This window comes from Pseudophryne corroboree, chromosome 1 (genome assembly GCF_028390025.1).
Source record: "Pseudophryne corroboree isolate aPseCor3 chromosome 1, aPseCor3.hap2, whole genome shotgun sequence".
NCBI lineage: Eukaryota > Metazoa > Chordata > Amphibia > Anura > Myobatrachidae > Pseudophryne > Pseudophryne corroboree.
Genome location: NC_086444.1, coordinates 515,494,813 through 515,517,291, shown reverse-complemented (window position 1 = coordinate 515,517,291; position 22,479 = coordinate 515,494,813). Strand labels below are relative to the sequence as shown.

General features: G+C 45.7%; 1 protein-coding gene across 1 annotated transcript in view; it reads left to right on the top strand.

Moving 5' to 3' along the window:
- LOC134896596 (zinc-regulated GTPase metalloprotein activator 1-like) overlaps positions 1 to 22,479 on the top strand; it is a 227,316-nt gene that overhangs the window by 75,432 nt on the left and 129,405 nt on the right. The window contains exons 8-11 of the mRNA XM_063913930.1: positions 7,554 to 7,600; positions 9,088 to 9,174; positions 11,680 to 11,724; positions 16,735 to 16,791. Of these exons, the coding sequence (XP_063770000.1) occupies positions 7,554 to 7,600; positions 9,088 to 9,174; positions 11,680 to 11,724; positions 16,735 to 16,791 (236 nt within the window). The remainder of the gene's footprint in view (positions 1 to 7,553; positions 7,601 to 9,087; positions 9,175 to 11,679; positions 11,725 to 16,734; positions 16,792 to 22,479) is intronic.

Genomic DNA, 22,479 nt, shown 5'->3' with positions numbered 1-22,479 from the left:
CCTGTGGCTACTCGTGACTTGGAGGATTCCGAGTTACTAGATGTGGTCAGGGCTTTGAAGGTTTATGTAGCCAGAACGGAAAACTGAGTCGCTGTTTATCCTGTATGCACCCAACAAGCTGGGTGCTCCTGCTTCAAAGCAAACTATTGCTCGCTGGATCTGTAACACGATTCAGCAGGCTCATTCTGCGGCTGGATTGCCGCTTCCAAAATCAGTAAAAGCCCACCCCTCAAGGAATGTGGGCTCTTCTTGGGCGGCTGCCCGAGGGGTCTCGGCATTACAGCTTTGCCGAGCGGCTACTTGGTCCGGTTCAAACACTTTTGCAAAGTTCTACTAGTTTGATACCCTGGCTGAGGAGGACCTTGTGTTGCTCATTCGGTGCTGCAGAGTCATCCGCACTCTCCCGCCCGTTTGGGAGCTTTGGTATAATCCCCATGGTCCTTACGGAGTCCCCAGCATCCACTAGGACGTTAGAGAAAATAAGATTTGACTTACCGGTAAATCTATTTCTCGTAGTCCGTAGTGGATGCTGGGCGCCCGTCCCAAGTGCGGACTTTTTTCTGCAATACTTGTATATAGTTATTGCTTAAATAAGGGTTATGTTGGTTGCATCAGGGTTGATCTGATGCTCCGTTGTTGTTGTTCATACTGTTAACTGGGTCAGTTTATCACAAGTTATACGGTGTGATTGGTGTGACTGGTATGAGTCTTGCCCTGGATTCCAAAATCCTTTCCTTGTACTGTCAGCTCTTCCGGGCACAGTTTCTTTAACTGAGGTCTGGAGGAGGGACATAGAGGGAGGAGCCAGAGCACACCAGTATCCAAATTCTTTCTTAAAGTGCCCAGTCTCCTGCGGAGCCCGTCTATTCCCCATGGTCCTTACGGAGTCCTTAGCATCCACTACAGAGTACGAGAAATAGATTTACCGGTAAGTAAAATCTTATTTTCTTTTACGTCCTAGAGGATGCTGGGGACTCCGTAAGGACCATGGGGATAGACGGGCTCCGCAGGAGACATGGGCACTTTAAGAAAGACTTTAGATCTGGGTGTGCACTGGCTCCTCCCTCTATGCCCCTCCTCCAGACCTCAGTTTACTACTGTGCCCAGAGGAGACTGGTGCACTACAGGGAGCTCTCCTGAGCTTCCTGTCAGAAAGTATATTTGTTAGGTTTTTTATTTTCAGGGAGCCTGCTGGCAACAGACTCCCTGCATCGAGGGACTGAGGAGAGAGAAACAAACCTACTTCTGTGAGTTTCAAGGCTCTGTTTCTTAGGCTACTGGACACCATTAGCTCCAGAGGGATTGGTACGCAGGTCTCACCCTCACCGTCCGTCCCAGAGCCGCGCCGCCGTCCTCCTCGCAGAGCCGGAAGATAGAAGCCGGGTGAGTATGAGAAGAAAAGAAGACTTCAGAGGCGGCAGAAGACTTCATGATCTTCACTGAGGTAACGCACAGCAGTAAAGCTGTGCGCCATTGCTCCCATACACCTCACACACTGCGGTCACTGTAAGGATGCAGGGCGCAGGGGGGGGCGCCCTGGGCAGCAATAAAACATCTCCATTGGCAAAATAAGTATATACATGTACAGATGGGCACTGTACATGTATATAACAGAGCCCCCGCCAGTTTTCAGGAATTTTGAGTAGGACAGAAGCCCGCCGCCGAGGGGGCGGGGCTTCGCCCTCAGCACTCACCAGCGCCATTTTTCTCCACAGCACAGCGCTGAGAGGAAGCTCCCCGGACTCTCCCCTGCTTATACACGGTGATAGAGGGGTTTTAAGAGGGAGGGGGGCACAAATTTGGCAGATATAAAGTATAAACAGCGCTACTGGGTAAACATTTAGTGTTTTTTTTCCAGGGTCATATAGCGCTGGGGTGTGTGCTGGCATACTCTCTCTCTGTCTCTCCAAAGGGCCTGGTGGGGAAACTATCTTCAGATTAGAGGTTCCCTGTGTGTGTGGTGTGTTGGTACACATGTGTCGACATGTATGAGGTAGAAGGCTCACCTAGGGACGAGGGGGAGCTTATGAATGTGAGGTCTCCGTCGGCGGTGCCGACACCTGACTGGATGGATATGTGGAATGTTTTAAGTGCTAGTGTGAACTTATTGCACAAAAGATTAGACAAAGCTGAAGCTAAGGAACAGTCAGGGAGTCAACCCATGTCTGTCCCTATGTCGCCGGAACCTTCAGGGTCTCAGAAGCGCCCACTATCCCAAATAGGAGACATAGATACCGACACGGATTCGGACTCCAGTGTCGACTACGATGATGCAAAGTTACAGCCAAAAGTGGCTAAATGTATTCGATATATGATTATTGCAATAAAAGAGGTGTTGCATATCACAGAGGAACCCCCTGTCCCTGACACGAGGGTACACATGTATAAGGGAAAGAAGCCTGAGATAACTTTTCCCTCCTCACATGAGTTGAACGAATTATGTGAAAAAGCGTGGGAATCTCCAGACAAAAAACTGCAGATTCCCAGAAGGATTCTTATGCCGTACCCTTTCCCGCCAGCGGACAGGATACGGTGGGAATCCTCCCCTAGGGTAGACAAAGCTTTGACACGCTTATCAAAAAAGATAGCGCTGCCATCCCAAGATACGGCTACCCTCAAGGATCCTGCTGACCGCAAGCAGAAGGTTACCTTGAAGTCCATCTACACACATTCTGGTACTTTACTCAGACCGGCAATTGCGTCGGCCTGGGTTTGTAGCGCTGTAGCACCATGGACAGATTCCTTATCAGCGGAAATTGAGACCCTTGATAAGGATACCATTTTATTGACCCTAGGCCATATAAAGGATGCTGTCTTATATATGAGAGATGCTCAAAGAGACATTAGTTTACTGGGTTCCAGAATAAACACTATGTCAATTTCTGCTAGACGAGTCCTATGGACCCGCAGTGGACAGGTGATGCCGGCTCAAAAAGACATATATGGAGGTTTTACCTTACAAGGGTGAGGAATTGTTTGGGGAAGGTCTCTCGGACCTGGTCTCCACAGCTACGGCAGGTAAATCAAATTTTTTGCCTTATGTCCCCTCACAACCTAAGAAAGCGCCACATTATCAAATGCAGTCCTTTCGTTCCAATAAAAGCAAAAGAGTACGAGGATCGTCCTTTCTTGCCAGAGGTAAGGGCAGAGGGAAAAAGCTGCACAACACAGCTGGTTCCCAAGAGCAGAAGTCCTCCCCGGCCTCTACAAAATCCACCGCATGACGCTGGGGCTCCCCTGAGGGAGTCCGCCCCAGTGGGGGCACGTCTTCGAATTTTCAGCCACATCTGGGTTCACTCACAGGTGGATCCCTGGGCAATGCAAGTTGTTTCTCAGGAATACAAGCTGGAATTCGAAGAGATGCCTCCTCGCCGGTGTTTCAAATCGGCTCCACCAACTTCTTCCCCAGAAAGGGAGATAGTCTTAAATGCAATTCACAAGTTGTGCCTTCAACAGGTGGTGGTCAAGGTTCCCCTGCTTCAACGAGGGAAGGGATATTACTCAGCCCTGTTTGTGGTCCCGAAACCGGACGGTTCGGTCAGACCCATTTTAAATTTAAAATCCCTGAACCTATACTTAAAACGGTTCAAATTCAAGATGGAATCGCTGAGAGCGGTCATCGCCAGCCTGGAAGGGGGGGATTTTATGGTATCTCTGGACATAAAGGATGCATACCTTCATGTCCCCATTTATCCACCTCACCAGGCGTACCTGAGATTTGCGGTACAGGATTGTCATTACCAATTTCAGACGTTGCCGTTTGGGCTTTCCACGGCCCCGAGGATTTTCACCAAGGTAATGGCGGAGATGATGGTACTACTGCGAAAGCAGGGTGTCACAATTATCCCGTACTTGGACGATCTCCTCATAAAAGCGAGATCGAGAGAGCAGTTGCTGAACAATGTCTCACTTTCACTGAAGGTGTTACAGCAACACGGCTGGATTCTCAATATCCCGAAGTCACAGTTGACTCCTACGACTCGTCTGCCCTTCTTGGGCATGATTCTGGATACAGAGCACAAAAGGGTTTTTCTTCCAATAGAAAAAGCTCAGGAACTCATGACTCTCGTCAAGAACCTATTGAAGCTGAAACAAGTATCAGTGCATCACTGCACTCGAGTCCTGGGAAAGATGGTGGCATCATACGAAGCCGTTCTCTTCGGCAGGTTCCATGCGAGAATTTTCCAATGGAACCTACTAGACAAGTGGTCCGGGTCACATCTACAAATTCGTCATTTAATCACCCTGTCTCCCAGAGCCCGGGTATCACTCCTATGGTGGCTGCAGAGTGCTCACCTTCTAGAGGGCCGCAGGTTCGGCATTCAGGACTGGATCCTGGTGACCACGGACACGAGCCTCCGAGGGTGGGGAGCAGTCACGCAGGGAAGAAATTTTCAAGGTCTGTGGTCAAGTCAAGAAACTTGTCTTCACATCAACATCCTGGAACTGAGGGCCATATACAACGCCCTATGTCAAGCGGAGACCTTACTTCGCGACCAACCGGTGCTGATCCAGTCAGACAACATCACAGCAGTGGCTCATATAAACCGCCAAGGCGGCACAAGGAGCAGAGGAGCGATAGCGGAAGCCACCAGGATTCTTCGCTAGGCGGAAAATCATGTAAGCGCACTGTCAGCAGTGTTCATTCCGGGAGTAAACAACTGGGAAGCAGACTTCCTCAGCAGACACGACCTACATCCGGGAGAGTGGGGACTTCATCAGGAAGTCTTCGCACAAATTGCAACTCGGTGGGGACTGCCCCAGATAGACATGATGGCGTCCCGCCTCAACAAAAAGCTAAAAAGGTATTGCGCCAGGTCAAAAGACCCTCAGGCGGTGGCGGTAGATGCCCTAGTGACACCATGGGTGTTCCAGTCGGTCTATGCGTTTCCTCCTCTTCCTCTCATACCCAAGGATTGAGAATAATAAGAAAAAGAGGAGTGAGAACAATTCTCATTGTTCCGGATTGGCCACGAAGGACATGGTATCCGGACCTACTGGAATTGCTCAAGGAAGATCCGTGGCCTCTTCCTCTCAGGGAAGACCTGTTGCTACAGGGGCCCTGTCTGTTCCAAGACTTACCGCGGCTGCATTTGACGGCATGGCGGTTGAACGCAGAATCCTAGCGGAAAAGGGCATTCCAGATGAGGTCATTCCTACGCTGATAAAGGCCAGGAAGGACGTAACAGCTAAACATTATCACCGGATATGGCGAAAATATGTTTCTTGGTGTGAGGCCAGAAATGCTCCTACGGAGGAATTCCATCTGGGCCGTCTCCTTCACTTCCTACAGACTGGGGTGAATTTGGGCCTAAAATTAGGCTCCATTAAGGTTCAGATTTCGGCCTTATCTATTTTCTTCCAAAAAGAACTAGCTTCTCTTCCAGAAGTACAGACGTTTGTGAAGGGAGTGTTACATATTCAGCCTCCCTTTATACCTCCGGTGGCGCCTTGGGACCTTAACGTGGTGTTGAGGTTCCTTAAGTCGCAAGGGTTTGAACCACTTCAAACAGTAGAATTAAAATATCTCACTTGGAAAGTGGTCATGTTATTAGCCTTGGCTTCGGCTAGGCGAGTGTCGGAATTGGCGGCTTTGTCTCATAAAAGCCCCTATCTGATTTTCCATATGGATAAAGCAGAATTGCGGACCCGTCCTCAGTTCTTGCCTAAGGTGGTGTCATCTTTTCATATGAACCAACCCATTGTGGTGCCTGTGGCTACGCGAGACTTGGAGGATTCAGAGTCCCTGGATGTAGTCAGGGCTTTGAAAATTTACGTGGCCAGGACGGCTCGAGTTAGGAAGACAAAGGCTCTGTTTTTCCTTTATGCTGCCAACAAGCTTGGTGCTCCTGCGTCTAAGCAGACTATTGCTCGCTGGATCTGTAACACGATTCAGCAGGCTCATTCTACGGCTGGATTGCCGTTACCTAAATCGGTTAGGGCCCATTCCACCAGGAAGGTGGGCTCATCTTGGGCGGCTGCCCGAGGCGTCTCGGCACTACAACTATGCCGAGCTGCTACTTGGTCGGGTTCAAACACCTTTGCAAAGTTCTATAAGTTTGATACCCTGGCTGAGGAGGACCTCATGTTTGCTCATTCGGTGCTGCAGAGTCATCCGCACTCTCCCGCCCGTTTGGGAGCTTTGGTATAATCCCCATGGTCCGTACGAAGTCCCCAGCATCCTCTAGGACGTAAGAGAAAATAAGATTTTAAACCTAGCGGTAAATCTTTTTCTCGTAGTCCGTAGAGGATGCTGGGCGCCCGTCCCAAGTGCGGACAACATCCTGCAAGACTTGTATATAGTTTTTTTTACATAAGGGTTATGTTAGAGTTTCATCAGTTTGGGACTGATGCTACGTTGTTTTTTTCATACTGTTTAACTGTTTAATAGATAAGCAAGTTATATGGTATGATCGGTGTGGCTGGTATGGATCTTGCCCTTGGATTAACAAAAATCCTTTGCTCGTACTGTCCATCTCCTCTGGGCACAGTTTCTCTAACTGAGGTCTGGAGGAGGGGCATAGAGGGAGGAGCCAGTGCACACCCAGATTTAAAGTCTTTCTTAAAGTGCCCATGTCTCCTGCGGAGCCGGTCTGTCCCCAGCATCCTCTACGGACTACGAGAAAAAGATTTACCGGTAGGTTTAAAATCTTATTATCGTCCAATATATCCCCTAATGTGTACCGCACCTTAGATTTGGGAAGGGTTGTCTTAGTGGAAATCTAAATTGTATTGTAAAAACAAACCTATCTAGCATTTGCAGGCTACATGCAGAAGCAGACAGTATTTACCCTGCATGCCCCTTTGCAACATGGTATGTCCAGCTGCAAAGACACTCCAGCTGAGACTATCACGGTCACTGCCTATCCGTGTCCAATCTGTGTTTAGTACGGGGTACGTGTTCCTTTACCACCATGCTTTCATCGTTCAGTGCTAGAAAAGTCTGGGCTCTTTGTGTGCATTTATCCAAAAGTGTCAAGCCCTTTCCATGCTTGGCATTTAAGAAAAACACCTGTAAATGCGTGCTGTTAGCACCAATGGTAACTGGCCTAAGGCTTTTTATGTAAAAAAGAAATATATCAAATTCAAAGTGAATATTTTTTTTAGTTTATTTTTTATATCATCGTTTTCTGGTATTACCAAGTTTTTTTTTTTTTACACCACAATTCAGGGGGTATTTGTGACCGGTGAATAGCACTGCTGTATTGCTGTGTGTGGCTCATGCATCATTTTAATTTGTGATGGCTTCATACTCCTAAAGCAAAGTGTGTTCAGAAAGTAGGTAAAAATGTTACTGTACTGAAGAATAATTAAATGTTATTTAATGTGATCTCGTAAGGCAAACAAAATTTTAACTGCAAAACTTGTGTAAGTTTGTGTTATTTAGAATATTTATGTCATATTGTGAAATGTACACATTGTAGATTTGCTTTTGGCACTACTACTATTGATATAGTAAATGCAACCTTGTAATTCTCAATTCTAAATGATCAATCTTTGATCTTGCTAGCAATAAAGTAAGTAAGCAATGTATCATTATTTTTGTTTTTAAGCACCTAACAGAAGAGAAACCTGAAGGTTTTATAAACGAAGCTGCTAGGTAACATGTATGCTTTGTGTTTCTGTGTCTGCCGTGAGTGACAATAGTGTTAGTTTTATGTATTAAATAACAATTACTTGTGTGTTGAATACGTGGCTAAAATGTACAGACAGGCAGGTTTTCCCAACCTCGGTCCACAAGGCACACTTATGGTGTGTACACACGGTGAGATATTTTCTTACGATTTTATCTATATAGTCAAAATCATAAGAAAAGTAATTGCAGATCGCAAGATGAGTCACCTTGCGATCCCAATACGATGCCTATGTGCGGTCCCGCGCGGTCGGCATCGCAAGCCTAGATAGACTGTGCAGGCAAGTCAATTTTCACTATCTCGTAGAAAAGATAGTCAAAATTGACACTTAGCCAAAATCGCACATAGTCAGTATCGCAAGCACACTCATTATGTGCTTGTGATGCCTGCCTAGCCCCTGTCGCATAGTGAGAATCAGGGTTAGCCCGAATCTCACCGTGTGTATGCTCCTTAACAGTGCAGGTTTTAGTGATATCTATGTTTGTGTACAAATGGGTAAATCAAAATAACTGAGGTACTGATTAAGTCACCTGTGCTCAAATGTGGCTTTCCTTTAAAATCTGGACTGTTAGTGTGCCTTGAGGACCGAGATTGGGAACCCCTGGTCTAAAGCATGGCACCTGTAATATATATGTGCAATTCCCCTAAAACAGTTCAACCCCCAATTGTAGCCATTATTATATTGTGACTAAGTTTATACCGTGGTGTACATTTTTAGATGCATGTAACTTTATATTGATTGATTTATTAACAGTTTCTTATATAGCACATCAAATTTCGTTGGACATAATGCTAAAACAAAACTTGGTAATAACAAGCAGTCATAGAGGTAGGAAGGCCCTGCTCGCAAGCTTACACTCTATATTTAGATTAAAGATATATCCAGTGAATTTTGAACTAATTTCCAAAGACAACTCATTGGCTTGTGTAATGACACCCATATGTTACTGAACTTACACCTAAATACCCCTGGCCCACATCTTCAACAGCAAGTTAAAACATAGGGGTAAGTTTACTAAGGTGGGAGGTTTTTTTTAGAACTGGTGACGTTGCTCATAGCAACCAATCAGATTCTACGTAACATTTATCTAGCTGCTTCTAGAAGATAATAGAATCTGATTGGTTGCTATGAGCAACATCACCAATTCTAACAAAAACTCCCACCTTAGTAAATTTACCCCATAGAGCTCAAAATACTGGTGCAAGTCATGAATATGCATATTTTGACAATTTCAACACAAGTCATAGTTTGAATTTTGTCAAACGGTCTTCAACTCAACTCTGAATTAACCCCTAATGTGCACTTCTTTTTTTTACATAAATTCCCCTAGACTTTTTTGCTAAGTTGTTCATGGGTTTTTGGTTTCGTTCACATTAGCTCAATGTTAAAAGAGCATTTGTAATGAAAATACTAACTAAACAAGAACAAAAATCTCTTCTATTTGTCTTGTAGGCAGGTAGCACTGGCTGATGTAATAATCATAAACAAGACTGATCTAGTCTCCGTTCAAGAGCTGGATACTCTGAGATCTGTGGTCAGGTAAATGTACTGTTGTGTACTGCATTGCAGAGTCCTGTTATGCACAGAACACACTATAACAGCGGTTATGTATGATAGATGTACAATATTTTTGTGTATAATGCATTAGTTTACAGGAATTGACGTGTGAGACTATTCATTAGGAACATTGTTTTCAAACAATAACTCTATACATAGTTATTTCTACCATGTACATGATAAAACATTCCAATTACAATTTATTATAGCTACGTTGCACCAGTTAATGTACTGTATATCACACCTATTTCTCAAGGAAACAAAACTGTAAGAAAATTTATTTTATAAATCTTCCAGATCACTTAATTAAAATTCTTGGTCCAGCTCTTTTTTTTTCTCTCTCTCAATTTTTATTGCTGTAACTGTGTCTCACTGCTACTCCTTGCTGTAAGTTTGTCTACCGGCTTCTCCTTGCTGTAACTTTTTCTCACTGCTTCTCGTTTCTGTGATTTCTTTTTGCTCTTCCTTGTTATGGCTTTGTCTCACCATTTCACCTTCTTCTGACGTTTCACTGTTCCACCTTGCCCTGACGTTGTCTCACTGCTCCTCCCTGCACTGACGTTGTGTCACTGCTCCTCCCTGCCCTGACGTTGTGTCACTGCTCCTCCCTGCCCTGACGTTGTGTCACTGCTCCTCCCTTCCCTGACGTTGTGTCACTGCTCCTCCCTGCACTGACGTTGTGTCACTGCTCCTCCCTGCCCTGACGTTGTGTCACTGCTCCTCCCTTCCCTGATGTTGTCTCACTGCTCCTCCCTTCCCTGACGTTGTCTCACTGCTCCTCCCTTCCCTGACGTTGTCTCACTGCTCCTCCCTGCCCTGACGTTGTCTCACTGCTCCTCCCTGCCCTGACGTTGTCTCGCTGCTCCTCCCTGCCCTGACGTTGTCTCGCTGCTCCTCCCTGCCCTGACGTTGTCTCGCTGCTCCTCCCTGCACTGACGTTGTGTCACTGCTCCTCCCTGCACTGACGTTGTGTCATTGCTCCTCCCTGCACTGACGTTGTGTCACTTCTCCTCCCTGCACTGACGTTGTGTCACTTCTCCTCCCTGCACTGATGTTGTCTCACTGCTCCTCCCTTCCCTGACGTTGTCTCACTGCTCCTCCCTGCCCTGACGTTGTCTCACTGCTCCTCCCTGCCCTGACGTTGTGTCACTGCTCCTCCCTTCCCTGACGTTGTCTCACTGCTCCTCCCTGCCCTGACGTTGTCTCGCTACTCCTCCCTTCCCTGACGTTGTGTCACTGCTCCTCCCTGCCCTGACGTTGTGTCACTGCTCCTCCCTGCCCTGACGTTGTGTCACTGCTCCTCCCTGCACTGACGTTGTGTCACTGCTCCTCCCTGCACTGACGTTGTGTCACTGCTCCTCCCTGCACTGACGTTGTGTCACTGCTCCTCCCTGCACTGATGTTGTGTCACTGCTCCTCCCTGCACTGACGTTGTGTCACTGCTCCTCCCTGCACTGACGTTGTCTCACTTCTCCTCCCTGCCCTGACGTTGTCTCACTGCTCCTCCCTGCCCTAACGTTGTCTCGCTGCTCCTCCCTGCCCTGACGTTGTCTCGCTGCTCCTCTTGGCTCTGACGTTCCTTCACTGCTTCACCTTGCCCTAATGTTGTCTCGCTGCTCCGCTTTGCCCTGACGTTGTCTCACTGCTTCTCCCTGCCCTGACGTTGTCTCGCTGCTTCTCTTTGATATATATGTTTTTGCTGTATCTCTCTTGATTATGTGTTTTATGGTATCATTTCATATATCAATCTTCCCCTGCAGTATTCTATGTTTTTATTGCTCCTTGTAGCTATAGTTCTTTTCCAAAGAATATGTGGCAAAATGTTGTTGGTAGTGGGCATTTTATTTTCTGTTTCTGTGTGTTTTGCCTTCTAGATATGTCTATTTCCTTTATTGTTTTGCTTTGGCCAGTAGCATTCAGAAACTATTAATAGTTAATACGGGTTGAGTATCCCTTATCCAAAATGCTTGGGACCAGAGGTATTTTGGATATCGTATTTTTCCGTATTTTGGAATAATTAGATACCATAATGAGATCTTATGATGATGGGACCTAAATCTAAGCACAGAATGCATTTATGTTACATATACACCCTAAACATACAGCCTGAAGGTAATTTTAGCCAATATTTTTTATAACTTTGTGCATTAAACAATATGTGTGTACATACACACATTTCATTTATGTTTCATATACACCTTATATACACAGCCTGAAGGTCATTTAATACAATATTATTAATAACTTTGTGTATTAAACAAAGTTTGTGTACATTGAGCCATCAAAAAACAAAGGTTTCACCATCTCACTCTCACTCAAAAAAGTCTGTATTTCGGAATATTCGGTATTTCGGAATATTTGGATATGGGATACTCAACCTGTATAGAGCTGCAGACTGCCAGCCTATGAAGAATATGTAGTATACGGCTTTGCTTGAAAATACTGTTATGTGTGACTTATATAGATACCTATGGTTCCTTTTTCAAGGTCAATAAATGGAGTGGTGAAAGTTCTGGAAACTCAACGGTCAAGGTATTATTTTAAACTTTACGCTGTGTTGTATGTACACAGTTAAGTTGCAAGGACATTCATAAAAATAAGGTAGATGAAAATACATTTACAGAGGAGAAGGTCCTAACAGAACTTTCAAAACTAAAAGTGGATAAATCAATGGGACCAGATGGGATACACCCAAGGATACTCAAAGAGCTAAAAGATGTGCTGGTTACACCTTTAACAGAATTATTTAACCAGTCACTAAATACAGGTGCTATTCCAGAGGACTGGAAAAGAGCAAATGTAGTTCCACTGCACAAAAGTGGAAGCAAGGAAGAAGCAAGTGACTACAGACCAGTAAGCCTTACATCAGTAGTAGGGAAAGTAATGGAAAAACTATTAAAAGAAAGAGTAGTGGAATATCTTAAATCAAACAACTTACAGGATCCAAAACAGCATGGATTTACTGGTGGGAGATCATGCCAAACAAATCTTATTGACTTTTTTGACTCTGTGATGAAAATAATAGATCAAGGGGAGCTGTAGATGTAGCATATCTAGACTTTAGTAAGGCATTTGACACTGTCCCACATCGCAGACTGCTAAATAAACTTGAAAGCCTGGGGGTGGATTATAAATCAGTTAAATGGATAAGAACCTGGTTGCAGGACAGGAAACAGACAGTCGTAGTTAATGGAGTGCAATCTATGGAGGGAAATGTTACCAGTGGAGTACCCCAGGGATCTGTACTTGGTCCAGTTCTCTTTAATATCTTTGTTGGTGACATTGCAGATGGTATTGAAGGGAAGATATGCCTTTTTGCAGATGATACAAAGATATGCAACAGGGTAGACACACCGGGAGGGGGTCAAACAAATTATTAATGACCTAGGTAGGCTTGAGAAATGGTCAAGAACGTGGCAACTACAGTTTAATGCTACAAAATGCAAAATCATGCACTTGGGTCTCAAAAACCCAAAGGCTAAGTATAGTATCAAGGGTACTATAATGGAAACTACTGAGGAGGAAAGAGATTTAGGAGTCACTATTTCAAGTGACTTGAAGGCAGGAAAGCAATGCAACAAAGCAATGAGAAAGGCAAGTCAGATGCTTGGTTGCATAGGGAGAGGAATCAGTAGCAGGAAAAAAGAAGTGATAATGCCAGTGTATAGGTCATTGGTACGGCCCCATCTGGAATACTGTGTCCAGTTCTGGAGACCCTATCTCCAGAAGGATATAAATACATTAGAGAGTGTACAAAGAAGGGCAACTAAAATGGTGCATGGCCTACATCACAAAACTTACCCGGAAAGGCTAAAAGATCTTAACATGTATAGTTTGGAGGAGAGAAGGGAAAGGGGGGACATGATAGAAACTTTCAAATATATCAAGGGTCTTAACAAAGTTCAGGAGGGAAACATTCTTCAAAGGAAAATAAGTATTAGAACTCGAGGGCATACATTGAGACTGGAGGGGGGGAGGTTCAGGGGAAATTTAAGGAAAAATTACTTCACAGAAAGGGTAGTGGATAAGTGGAATAGCCTCCCATCAGAGGTGGTAGAGGCTAAGACTGTAGGGCAATTTAAACATGCTTGGGACAGGCATATGAATATCCTTACAAAGAATTAAGGTTAAAAAAGGGTTGAGATTGCCTAAAGGATAAAATAAAAAAGGGGCAGACTAGATGGGCCAAGTGGTTCTTATCTGCCGTCAAATTCTATGTTTCTATGTTTCTATGTACACATCTTCTTAATTTTATTGGAAATTGTGTTAAGCTTGGTTACTTGTCTCCATGATATCAACATATGTAAAATGTAAATGACAAGCAGTTATCAATGAGAGCTGTTTATTACATTATTCTCCTTTTCTCCTTCATCCACTAGGGGACACTGGAGAATATATGGAAAATAACTGTAAAATGCAGTAGCAAAAACATTTTTGTGGTCTGCCCCTATTATACATGGCTCTGTATTAAGCGGTGTAGGCCAACCAATTGGCAAAGTTTTCATGCAGCATACTCCAGGGAGAGCATATGGTATGCAGTGGTGTAGCTAGGTGCCATGGTGCCTGGAGCAAGGGTATGTTTTGGTACCCGACTCCTGTACTGAATTCGGGACATGTTACATTTGAAAAGAAAAAATATGAAAATTTTTTAAATTGGTGACAGGGTCAGTTCTAGACCTTGTGGATCTCAGGGCGAAAGTTTCCTTTCTGCACCCTCCATGTTTAAAATAGGGACAGGTCGCGCAACAAAAATATAGGGGTGTGGCCTCATGGCAAAGGGACATGGCTACAGAATAGTGTCAATTCAGATTACACCACACAGTATTTATTTATTTATTAACAGTTTCTTATATAGCGCAGCATATTCCGTTGCTCTTTACAATTAGATCAACAGTAATAGAACAAAACTGGGTAAAAACAGACAGACATAGAGGTAGGAAGGCCCTGCTCGCAAGCTTACAATCCATAGCTCCATTATTAACGTTACACAGTAGTACCCCTTATATACTTTACTCCACACAGTAGAGCCCCTTATACACATTACACAACACAGTAGAGCTGCTTATATATGTTATGTCACAGTAGAGTCGCTTATACGCGTTTCACCGGGTGTAGTATGGTATGCCGGCGCTCGGGCTCCCGGTGACCAGCATACCGGCGCCGGGAGCCCGACCGCCGGCATACCGACAGCGTGGCGAGCGCAAAGGAGCCCCTTGCGGGCTCGCTGCGCTTGCCACGCTACGGGCACGGCGGCGCGATACGCGCGCCACACTATTTTATTCTCCCTCCAGGGGGTTCGTGGACCCCCATGAGGGAGAATAGTTGTCGGTATGCCGGGTGTCGGGATTCCGGCGCCGGTATACTATGCGCCGGGATCCCGACATTCTGCATACAGAAGACCACCCGTTTCACCACAGTAAAGCCGCTTCTACTGCAGCATGCCTTCTAACTTTTCCAGCGCCTGGAGCTCGCACTGCACCAGAGCCACCCTCGCTGCACCCCTGACTGTATGTGTTGGCACTGTGTACAGGGACTGGTGGTGGAACAGATAGCAGGGATGGCTGGTGATGAGTCCTATTATATTACTGCAGCTATTTATGTTTCTTGTTTTATTATTTGTTTGCCTGCAGACTATTTCTGTTGCACCCATTGAAAATGTGTTCTGTCACATCACAGTTCAGGTCATTCTATGTGGGAAAAAGTAAATGGTATGGAATAAAATGTAAGTTTTGAAGGAACTGTAAAGCTTGATATGAGAGATGGAAACATGAATCTTCTCACTAGCCACATTTTCAAAGAATGATTAAAATGTGCATGGTCTGTTGTACTAGTCTGGTGCTCCACTTTTCAGATACTTTAATCCTGGTCCATCCTGCGTTTGTATTGTCTGTAGCCTGCCGCTTTCTGGTAAACCCGTATCCTGCTGGCGTGACTTTCCACAGTTTATATCAGTTTCTGTACAGGCTGTCATGTCCGTTTACACGGCATACTTTCATGCTGGGTTTAGACTTTCTGTTTAATTTGAAATCAATGTACCTAATGCTTCATTATCGCATTATGTCAATAGCATTCTCCCTGTATTTAAGAGGAGCAAGCTGCGTGAAAAGCAATTTTCTAATTAAAAATTCTGAAGTGTAAAGTTGGAGAAAGTCTGAGGTCCAACTATACACAAATGAGTAGATATCGTAAGATATTTCTGAGACCTATGTTGCGGAATATGCGAACAAGGAGGCAGATGTATTAAGCATGGAGAAGTGATAAAGCAGTGATAAGTGCGAGGTTATAACGCACCAGCCAATCAGCTCCAATATCCAAATTGACAGTTAGGAGCTGATTGGCTGGTGCGTTATCACCTTCCACTTATCACTGCTCTATCACTTCTCCAGGCTTAATACACCTGCCCCAAGATAACAATATGTCTACTACATAAAACCCCCTGAAAAGTGCTCCCCCCCCCCCCCCCCCCCCCCCACCCAGTATCCTAGTTCTGTGTCTATGAATACGACCCGGGAATTCTGCCCCTTCATTCACACCTCCAGATCTCTAGTCCCTGCACTTAGTATCTCTATAATAGTGAGAACTAGACCATTACATTCGTGGGATTTTTTTTTTATTTTTTTGCTATGTTTTCCATATTTTAATGCTTATGAAATTAAAAAGAATCTGTTCCAAGGTGTTATCAATAAAGTGCCCTATTATTCTAGAAGATGCAGTATGAAACTTGTGGGGAATGTTGAGATTATAGATGTATTCCTGACGAAACAGGACAATTGAACAGTATTACTATGTTCAGGATGGCCCGTTCTACTACTAGTGTTTGGCTCTGGAGAGTGCATGGCAGTATGCTTGATTATGTGCGCCTATTAGCAGTGGATGTCCATGTACTTTTGGCCGTGTAGTCTATGTAAAGTTTCACTCCCTTTTTAACTCCAAATGCCTAAACCTCCAAAAAACAATGAAATGTGACAGTCCCAAGTCAATGGCATACTCTAGTATTTGTAAATGACAGGTAGAGCTCACTTTCATAGACATAACTGAGGATGACAAATCAGACCTGTTGTAGTCCAAAAGCACATATTGCACATGCAGATATCATGTGTGTAGCAATTTGTGTCATTTTTATCTGGGGAAATGATAAATCATACTTCCCAACATTCAGAAACATGATTCAGGTCTGAAAGGATGGCAGTAATGTGATGGAGACCTGATCGCATAGCGTATAGGCATGCTGTAGGTAACAGGGAGTGGCCCTATAGCTTATAAAGCATTAGCTTGCCAATGACGTTCACCCATAATTTGCAGCTTGCCGCACCCCGTACACAGTGAATGGAACATGCCTCCCAACTATTCCCCCATAGGATGCACACGTCAGGTCACTACTTTAGGAGAGTACATGTAAAACCATGCCACTTGCACACTCAGTTGCTTATTCAGTAGAAGATGTGAGTTTATATTAATAATCTGTTCCTTCTAAATTCATCTCTGACTTGAAGACAAACAATATGTAATTTAATTGTGTATGTTTCTGTTTTTGTTTTGTAGGGTGGACTTAACAGAGATTTTAGATCTGCACGCCTTTGACACTATGTCTGGTAAAAGGTACTATACATATATAATACAAGTTTTTAAACTGTTCTATCATGTAAAGTCTGCAGAAACAATTGCACTGTGATATATACCAGCTGTAAAGTTTAGCTGGATATCTTCCATTCTCTGTAATACTCTTCCGCTGATGTTGGAGGCTGTACAAATTCTGTAAAACTACATATCTCGGGATGCCCTGCAAGTTATTGTTGCAGCTGCGGGTTTCCAGGTTTGTTCTGTAAAAGATGGGGAAACCACCTTAAAGGCTAATGTATCCTCTATGTACAATATTAGGTATACTTTATCAAGGTAAACAATAATAGTATTATTGTTTAACTTACTGATCATGGAACGTGGAAATGTTAACTTACAGATATACATTATTTTGCATTTAAAACAAATCTACATATTTGTATTAATTATTAGGAAAGAGGTAAATTAGATTCTACTGGTCACCCATTGTTCAAAATCAACCACTCGCTTCTCTACAAAGCAGTTCTCAGACATGCAGCAATGCACATATATATTGGGACAGGTGCATACGTAACTGTGCTGTATGTAATCTAGAACCTATGGGGGTCATTCCGAGTTGATCGCTAGCTGCCGTTGTTCGCAGCGCAGCGATTAGGCAAAAAAATCGGCACTTCTGCGCATGCATATGGTGCGCACTGCGCACGCGCGTCGTACTTTCACAAAAGCCAATGTCATTTTACACAAGCTCTAGCGACGCTTTTAAGTCACACTGCTGATCTTTCAGTGATTGACAGGAAGTGGGTGTTTCTAGGTAGTAACTGACCGTTTTCGGGGAGTGTGTGTAAAAACGCAGGGGTGCCCGATAAAAACGCAGGAGTGGCTGGGGAAACGGGGGAGTGGCTGGCCGAACGCAGGGCGTGTTTGTGACGTCAAAACAGGAACTTAACAGACTGAAGTGAACGCTTGCTAGGAGTAAGTTTCGAGCTACTCTGAAACTGCACAATCTCTTTTTTTGTAGCAATGCTGCGATCCTTTCGTTCGCACTTCTGCTAAGCTAAGATACACTCCCAGAGGGCGGTGGCTTAGCGTTTGCACTGCTGCTAAAAGCAGCTAGTGAGCGAACAACTCGGAATGAGGGCCTATATTCTTAAATTGCTTTACAAATTGCCTTAAAAATATGAAAGCAACTATTAACATCAGGTGCTTATAAAAATAAGATTTTACTCACCGGTAAATCTATTTCTCGTAGTCCGTAGTGGATGCTGGGTACTCCGTAAGGACCATGGGGAATAGACGGGCTCCGCAGGAGACTGGGCACTCTAAAGAAAGATTTAGGTCTACCTGGTGTGCACTGGCTCCTCCCCCTATGACCCTCCTCCAAGCCTCAGTTAGGACACTGTGCCCGGAAGAGCTGACACAATAAGGAAGGATTTTGAATCCCGGGTAAGACTCATACCAGCCACACCAATCACACCATATAACTCGTGATAGGAACCCCGGTTTACAGTATGATAACAATGGAGCCTCTGAACAGATGGCTCGCAATAACAACCCGATTTTTGTAACAATAACTATTTACAAGTATTGCAGACAATCCGCACTTGGGATGGGCGCCCAGCATCCACTACGGACTATGAGAAATAGATTTACCGGTGTGTAAAATCTTATTTTCTCTGACGTCCTAGTGGATACTGGGAACTCCGTAAGGACCATGGGGAATAGCGGCTCCGCAGGAGACTGGGCACAACTAAAGAAAGCTTTAGGACTACCTGGTGTGCACTGGCTCCTCCCCCTATGACCCTCCTCCAAGCCTCAGTTAGATTTTTGTGCCCGGCCGAGTTGGGTGCAATCTAGGAGGCTCTCCTGAGCTTCTTAGAAAAAAGTTAGTTTTAGGTTTTTTATTTTCTGTGAGACCTGCTGGCAACAGGCTCACTGCATCGAGGGACTAAGGGGAGAAGAAGCGAACCTGCCTGCTTGCAGCCAGCTTGGGCTTCTTAGGCTACTGGACACCATTAGCTCCAGAGGGATCGAACACAGGCCCAGCCTCGGAGTCCGGTCCCAGAGCCGCGCCGCCGCCCCCCTTACAGAGCCAGAAGCAAGAAGAGGTCCGGAAAATCGGCGGCAGAAGACATCAGTCTTCATCAAGGTAGCGCACAGCACTGCAGCTGTGCGCCATTGCTCCTCATGCACACCTCACACTGCGGTCACTGATGGGTGCAGGGCGCTGGGGGGGGGGGCGCCCTGAGCAGCAATATTAACACCTTGGCTGGCAAAAATACATCACATATAACCCCCAGGGCTATATGGATGTACATTAACCCCTGCCAGAATCCATAAAAATGCGGGAGAAAAGTCAGCGAAAAAGGGGCGGAGCTATCTCCCTCAGCACACTGGCGCCATTTTTCCCTCACAGCTCCGTTGGAGGGAAGCTCCCTGGCTCTCCCCTGCAGTAACTACACTACAGAAAGGGTTAAAAAAGAGAGGGGGGGCACAAATTAGGCGCAGTATACAATATATGCAGCTATAAGGGAAAACACTTTTTTATAGGTGCTATCCCTGTGATATATAGCGCCCTGGTGTGTGCTGGCATACTCTCCCTCTGTCTCCCCAAAGGGCTTTGTGGGGTCCTGTCCTCTATCAGAGCATTCCCTGTGTGTGGGTTGTGTGTCGGTACGGCTGTGTCGACATGTATGTGGAGGATAATAAGGTGGAGGCGGAGCGAATGCCTGTAAATATGTTGTCACCCCCTGCGGGGTCGACACCGGTGTGGTTGAATTTATGGAAGGATTACGTGAAAGTGTCAACTCCTTACATAAAAGGTCGACGACACAGAACAGCCGGCTACTCAGCTTGTGCCTGTTCCAGCGTCTCAAATGTCATGGGGGGCTCTAAAAACGCCCGCTACCTCAGATAGCAGACACAGATGTCGACACGGAGGCCGACTCCAGTGTCGACGACGATGAGACTAGTGTACCCTCCAAATAGGTCCACCCGTTACATGATTGAGGCAATGAAAAATGTATTACACATTTATGATTATACCCCAGATACCACATAAAAAGGGTATTGTGTTTGGTGAGAGAAAACTATTAGTAGTTTTTCCTGCATCTGAGAAATTAAATGAGATGTGTGAGGAAGCGTGGTCTTCTCCCGATAAGAAATTGATAATTTCAAAACGGTTATTGGCAGCGTACCCTTTCCCGCCAGAGGATAGGTCACGCGGTGAAACACCCCATAGGGTAGATACAGCGTTTACACGCTTATCAGAAAAGGTGGCACTACCGTCTCCGGATACGGCCGTCCTGAAGGAACCTGCTGATAGAAAGCAGGAGGTTACCCTATAAGATATAGTCACACACTAGGGCATTATATTGCGACCAGCCGTTGCTTCGGCATGGATGTGCAGTGCTCCCGCTGCATGGTCAGATTCCCTGTCGGAAAATAACTATGGATAGGAACAATATTTTGCTGACAATAGAGCATATAAAAGACGTGGTCTTCTACATGCGTGATGCACAGAGGGATAATTGCCGACTGGCATCAAAAATAAGCGCTAGGTCCATTGCCGCCAGACGGGGGTTATGGACGCGGCAATGGTCAGGCGATGCCGACTCGAATCGGCACATGGAAGTTTGCCCTATAAGGGGGTAAAACTGTTTCGGGATGGTCTGTCAGACCTCGTTTCCACAGCTACTGCTGGGAAATCGACTTTTTTTGCCACAGGTTACCCCACAACAATAGAAAGCACCATATCATCAAGTACAGTCCTTTCGGTCCCAGAAAAGCAAGAGGGCTAGAGGCTCATCCTTTCTGCCGAGAGGCAAAGGTAGAGGAAAAAAGCAACAGCTAGTTCCCAAGAGCAGAAGTCCTCCCCTGCGTCCGGTAAGCCTACAGCATGACGCTGGGGCTGCTTAGGCGGACCCGGGTACGGTGGGGGCCCGTCTCAGAAATTTCAGCGCCCAGTGGGCTCTCTCACATGGATCCCTGGGTCCTTCAGGTAGTTTCTCAGGGGTACAGGCTGGAGTTCGAGATGTTCGCCCCCCCGCCGTTTCATAAAATCTGCCTTACCGGCACCTCCCTCTGCCAGGGAGGCGGTGTTGGTGACTATTCAACACTATAATCACAACAAGTGATTGTCAAGGTGCCCCTCCTTCAGCAAGGAAGGGGTTACAACTTACTATACCACAATGGTCGTGGTACCGAAACAGAACGGTTCGGTGAGACCCATCTTAAAATTAAAATGCTTGAATTTTTTATATCAGAAGATTCATGTTCAAGATGGAATCGCTCAGGGCGGTTATTACGAGCCTGGACGAGGGGGATTACAGGGTCTCCCTGGACATCAAGGATGCGTGCCTGCATGTCCCCATTTACCCTCCTCACCAGGAGTACCTCAGATGTGTGGTACAGGACTGTCACTATCAGTTCCAGATGCTGCCGTTGGAGTTGCCCACGGCTCCGAAGGTCTTTACCAAGGTAATGATCGAAATGATACTCCTTCGCAAGAAGGAAGTTTTTATTATCCCGTATTTGGACGATCTCCTGATAAAGGCGAGGTCCAAAGAACAGTTGGTAATAGGGGTAGCACTCTCTCGGGAAGTGCTACAACAGCACGGCTGGATTCTCAATTTTCCAAAGTCACAGCTGGTCCCGACGACACGTCTTCTGTTCCTGGGAATGATTCTGGACACAAACCAGAAAAGAGTGTTTCTTCCAGTGGAAAAAGCTGAGGAGTGGTCATCTCTAGTCAGAGACATCCTGAAACCAGGACAAGTGTCGGCACATCAATGCACACGAGTCCTGGGAAAAATGGTAGCTTCGTACGAAGCATAATTCCATTCGGAAGGTTCCACGCAAGGACGTTCCAGTGGGGCCTGTGGGACAAATGGTCCGGGTCCCATCTACAGATACAACAGCGGATAACCCTGTCAGCAAGAAACAGGGTGTCGCTGCTGTGGTGGCTGCAGAGGGCTCATCTACTAGAGGGCCGCAGATTCGGAATACAGGACGGGGTCCTGGTGACCACGGATGCCAGCCTTTGGGGCTGGGGTGCAGTCACACAGGGAAGAAATTTCCAAGGAAATTTCGCCTCACATTAATATCCGGGAGCTAAGGGCTTTTCTCTATCGTCCTAGTGGATGCTGGGGTTCCTGAAAGGACCATGGGGAATAGCGGCTCCGCAGGAGACAGGGCACAAAAAGTAAAGCTTTAGGATCAGGTGGTGTGCACTGGCTCCTCCCCCTATGACCCTCCTCCAAGCCTCAGTTAGATTTTTGTGCCCGGCCGAGAAGGGTGCAATCTAGGTGGCTCTCCTAAAGAGCTGCTTAGAAAAGTTTAGCTTAGGTTTTTTATTTTACAGTGAGTCCTGCTGGCAACAGGATCACTGCAACGAGGGACTTAGGGGAGAAGAAGTGAACTCACCTGCGTGCAGGATGGATTGGCTTCTTTGGCTACTGGACATTAGCTCCAGAGGGACGATCACAGGTACAGCCTGGATGGTCACCGGAGCCTCGCCGCCGGCCCCCTTGCAGATGCTGAAACAAGAAGAAGGTCCAGAATCGGCGGCATGAAGACTCCTCAGTCTTCTTAAGGTAGCGCACAGCACTGCAGCTGTGCGCCATTTCCTCTCAGCACACTTCACACGGCAGTCACTGAGGGTGCAGGGCGCTGGGAGGGGGGCGCCCTGGGAGGCAATGAAAACCTATTTTTGGCTAAAAATACCTCACATAT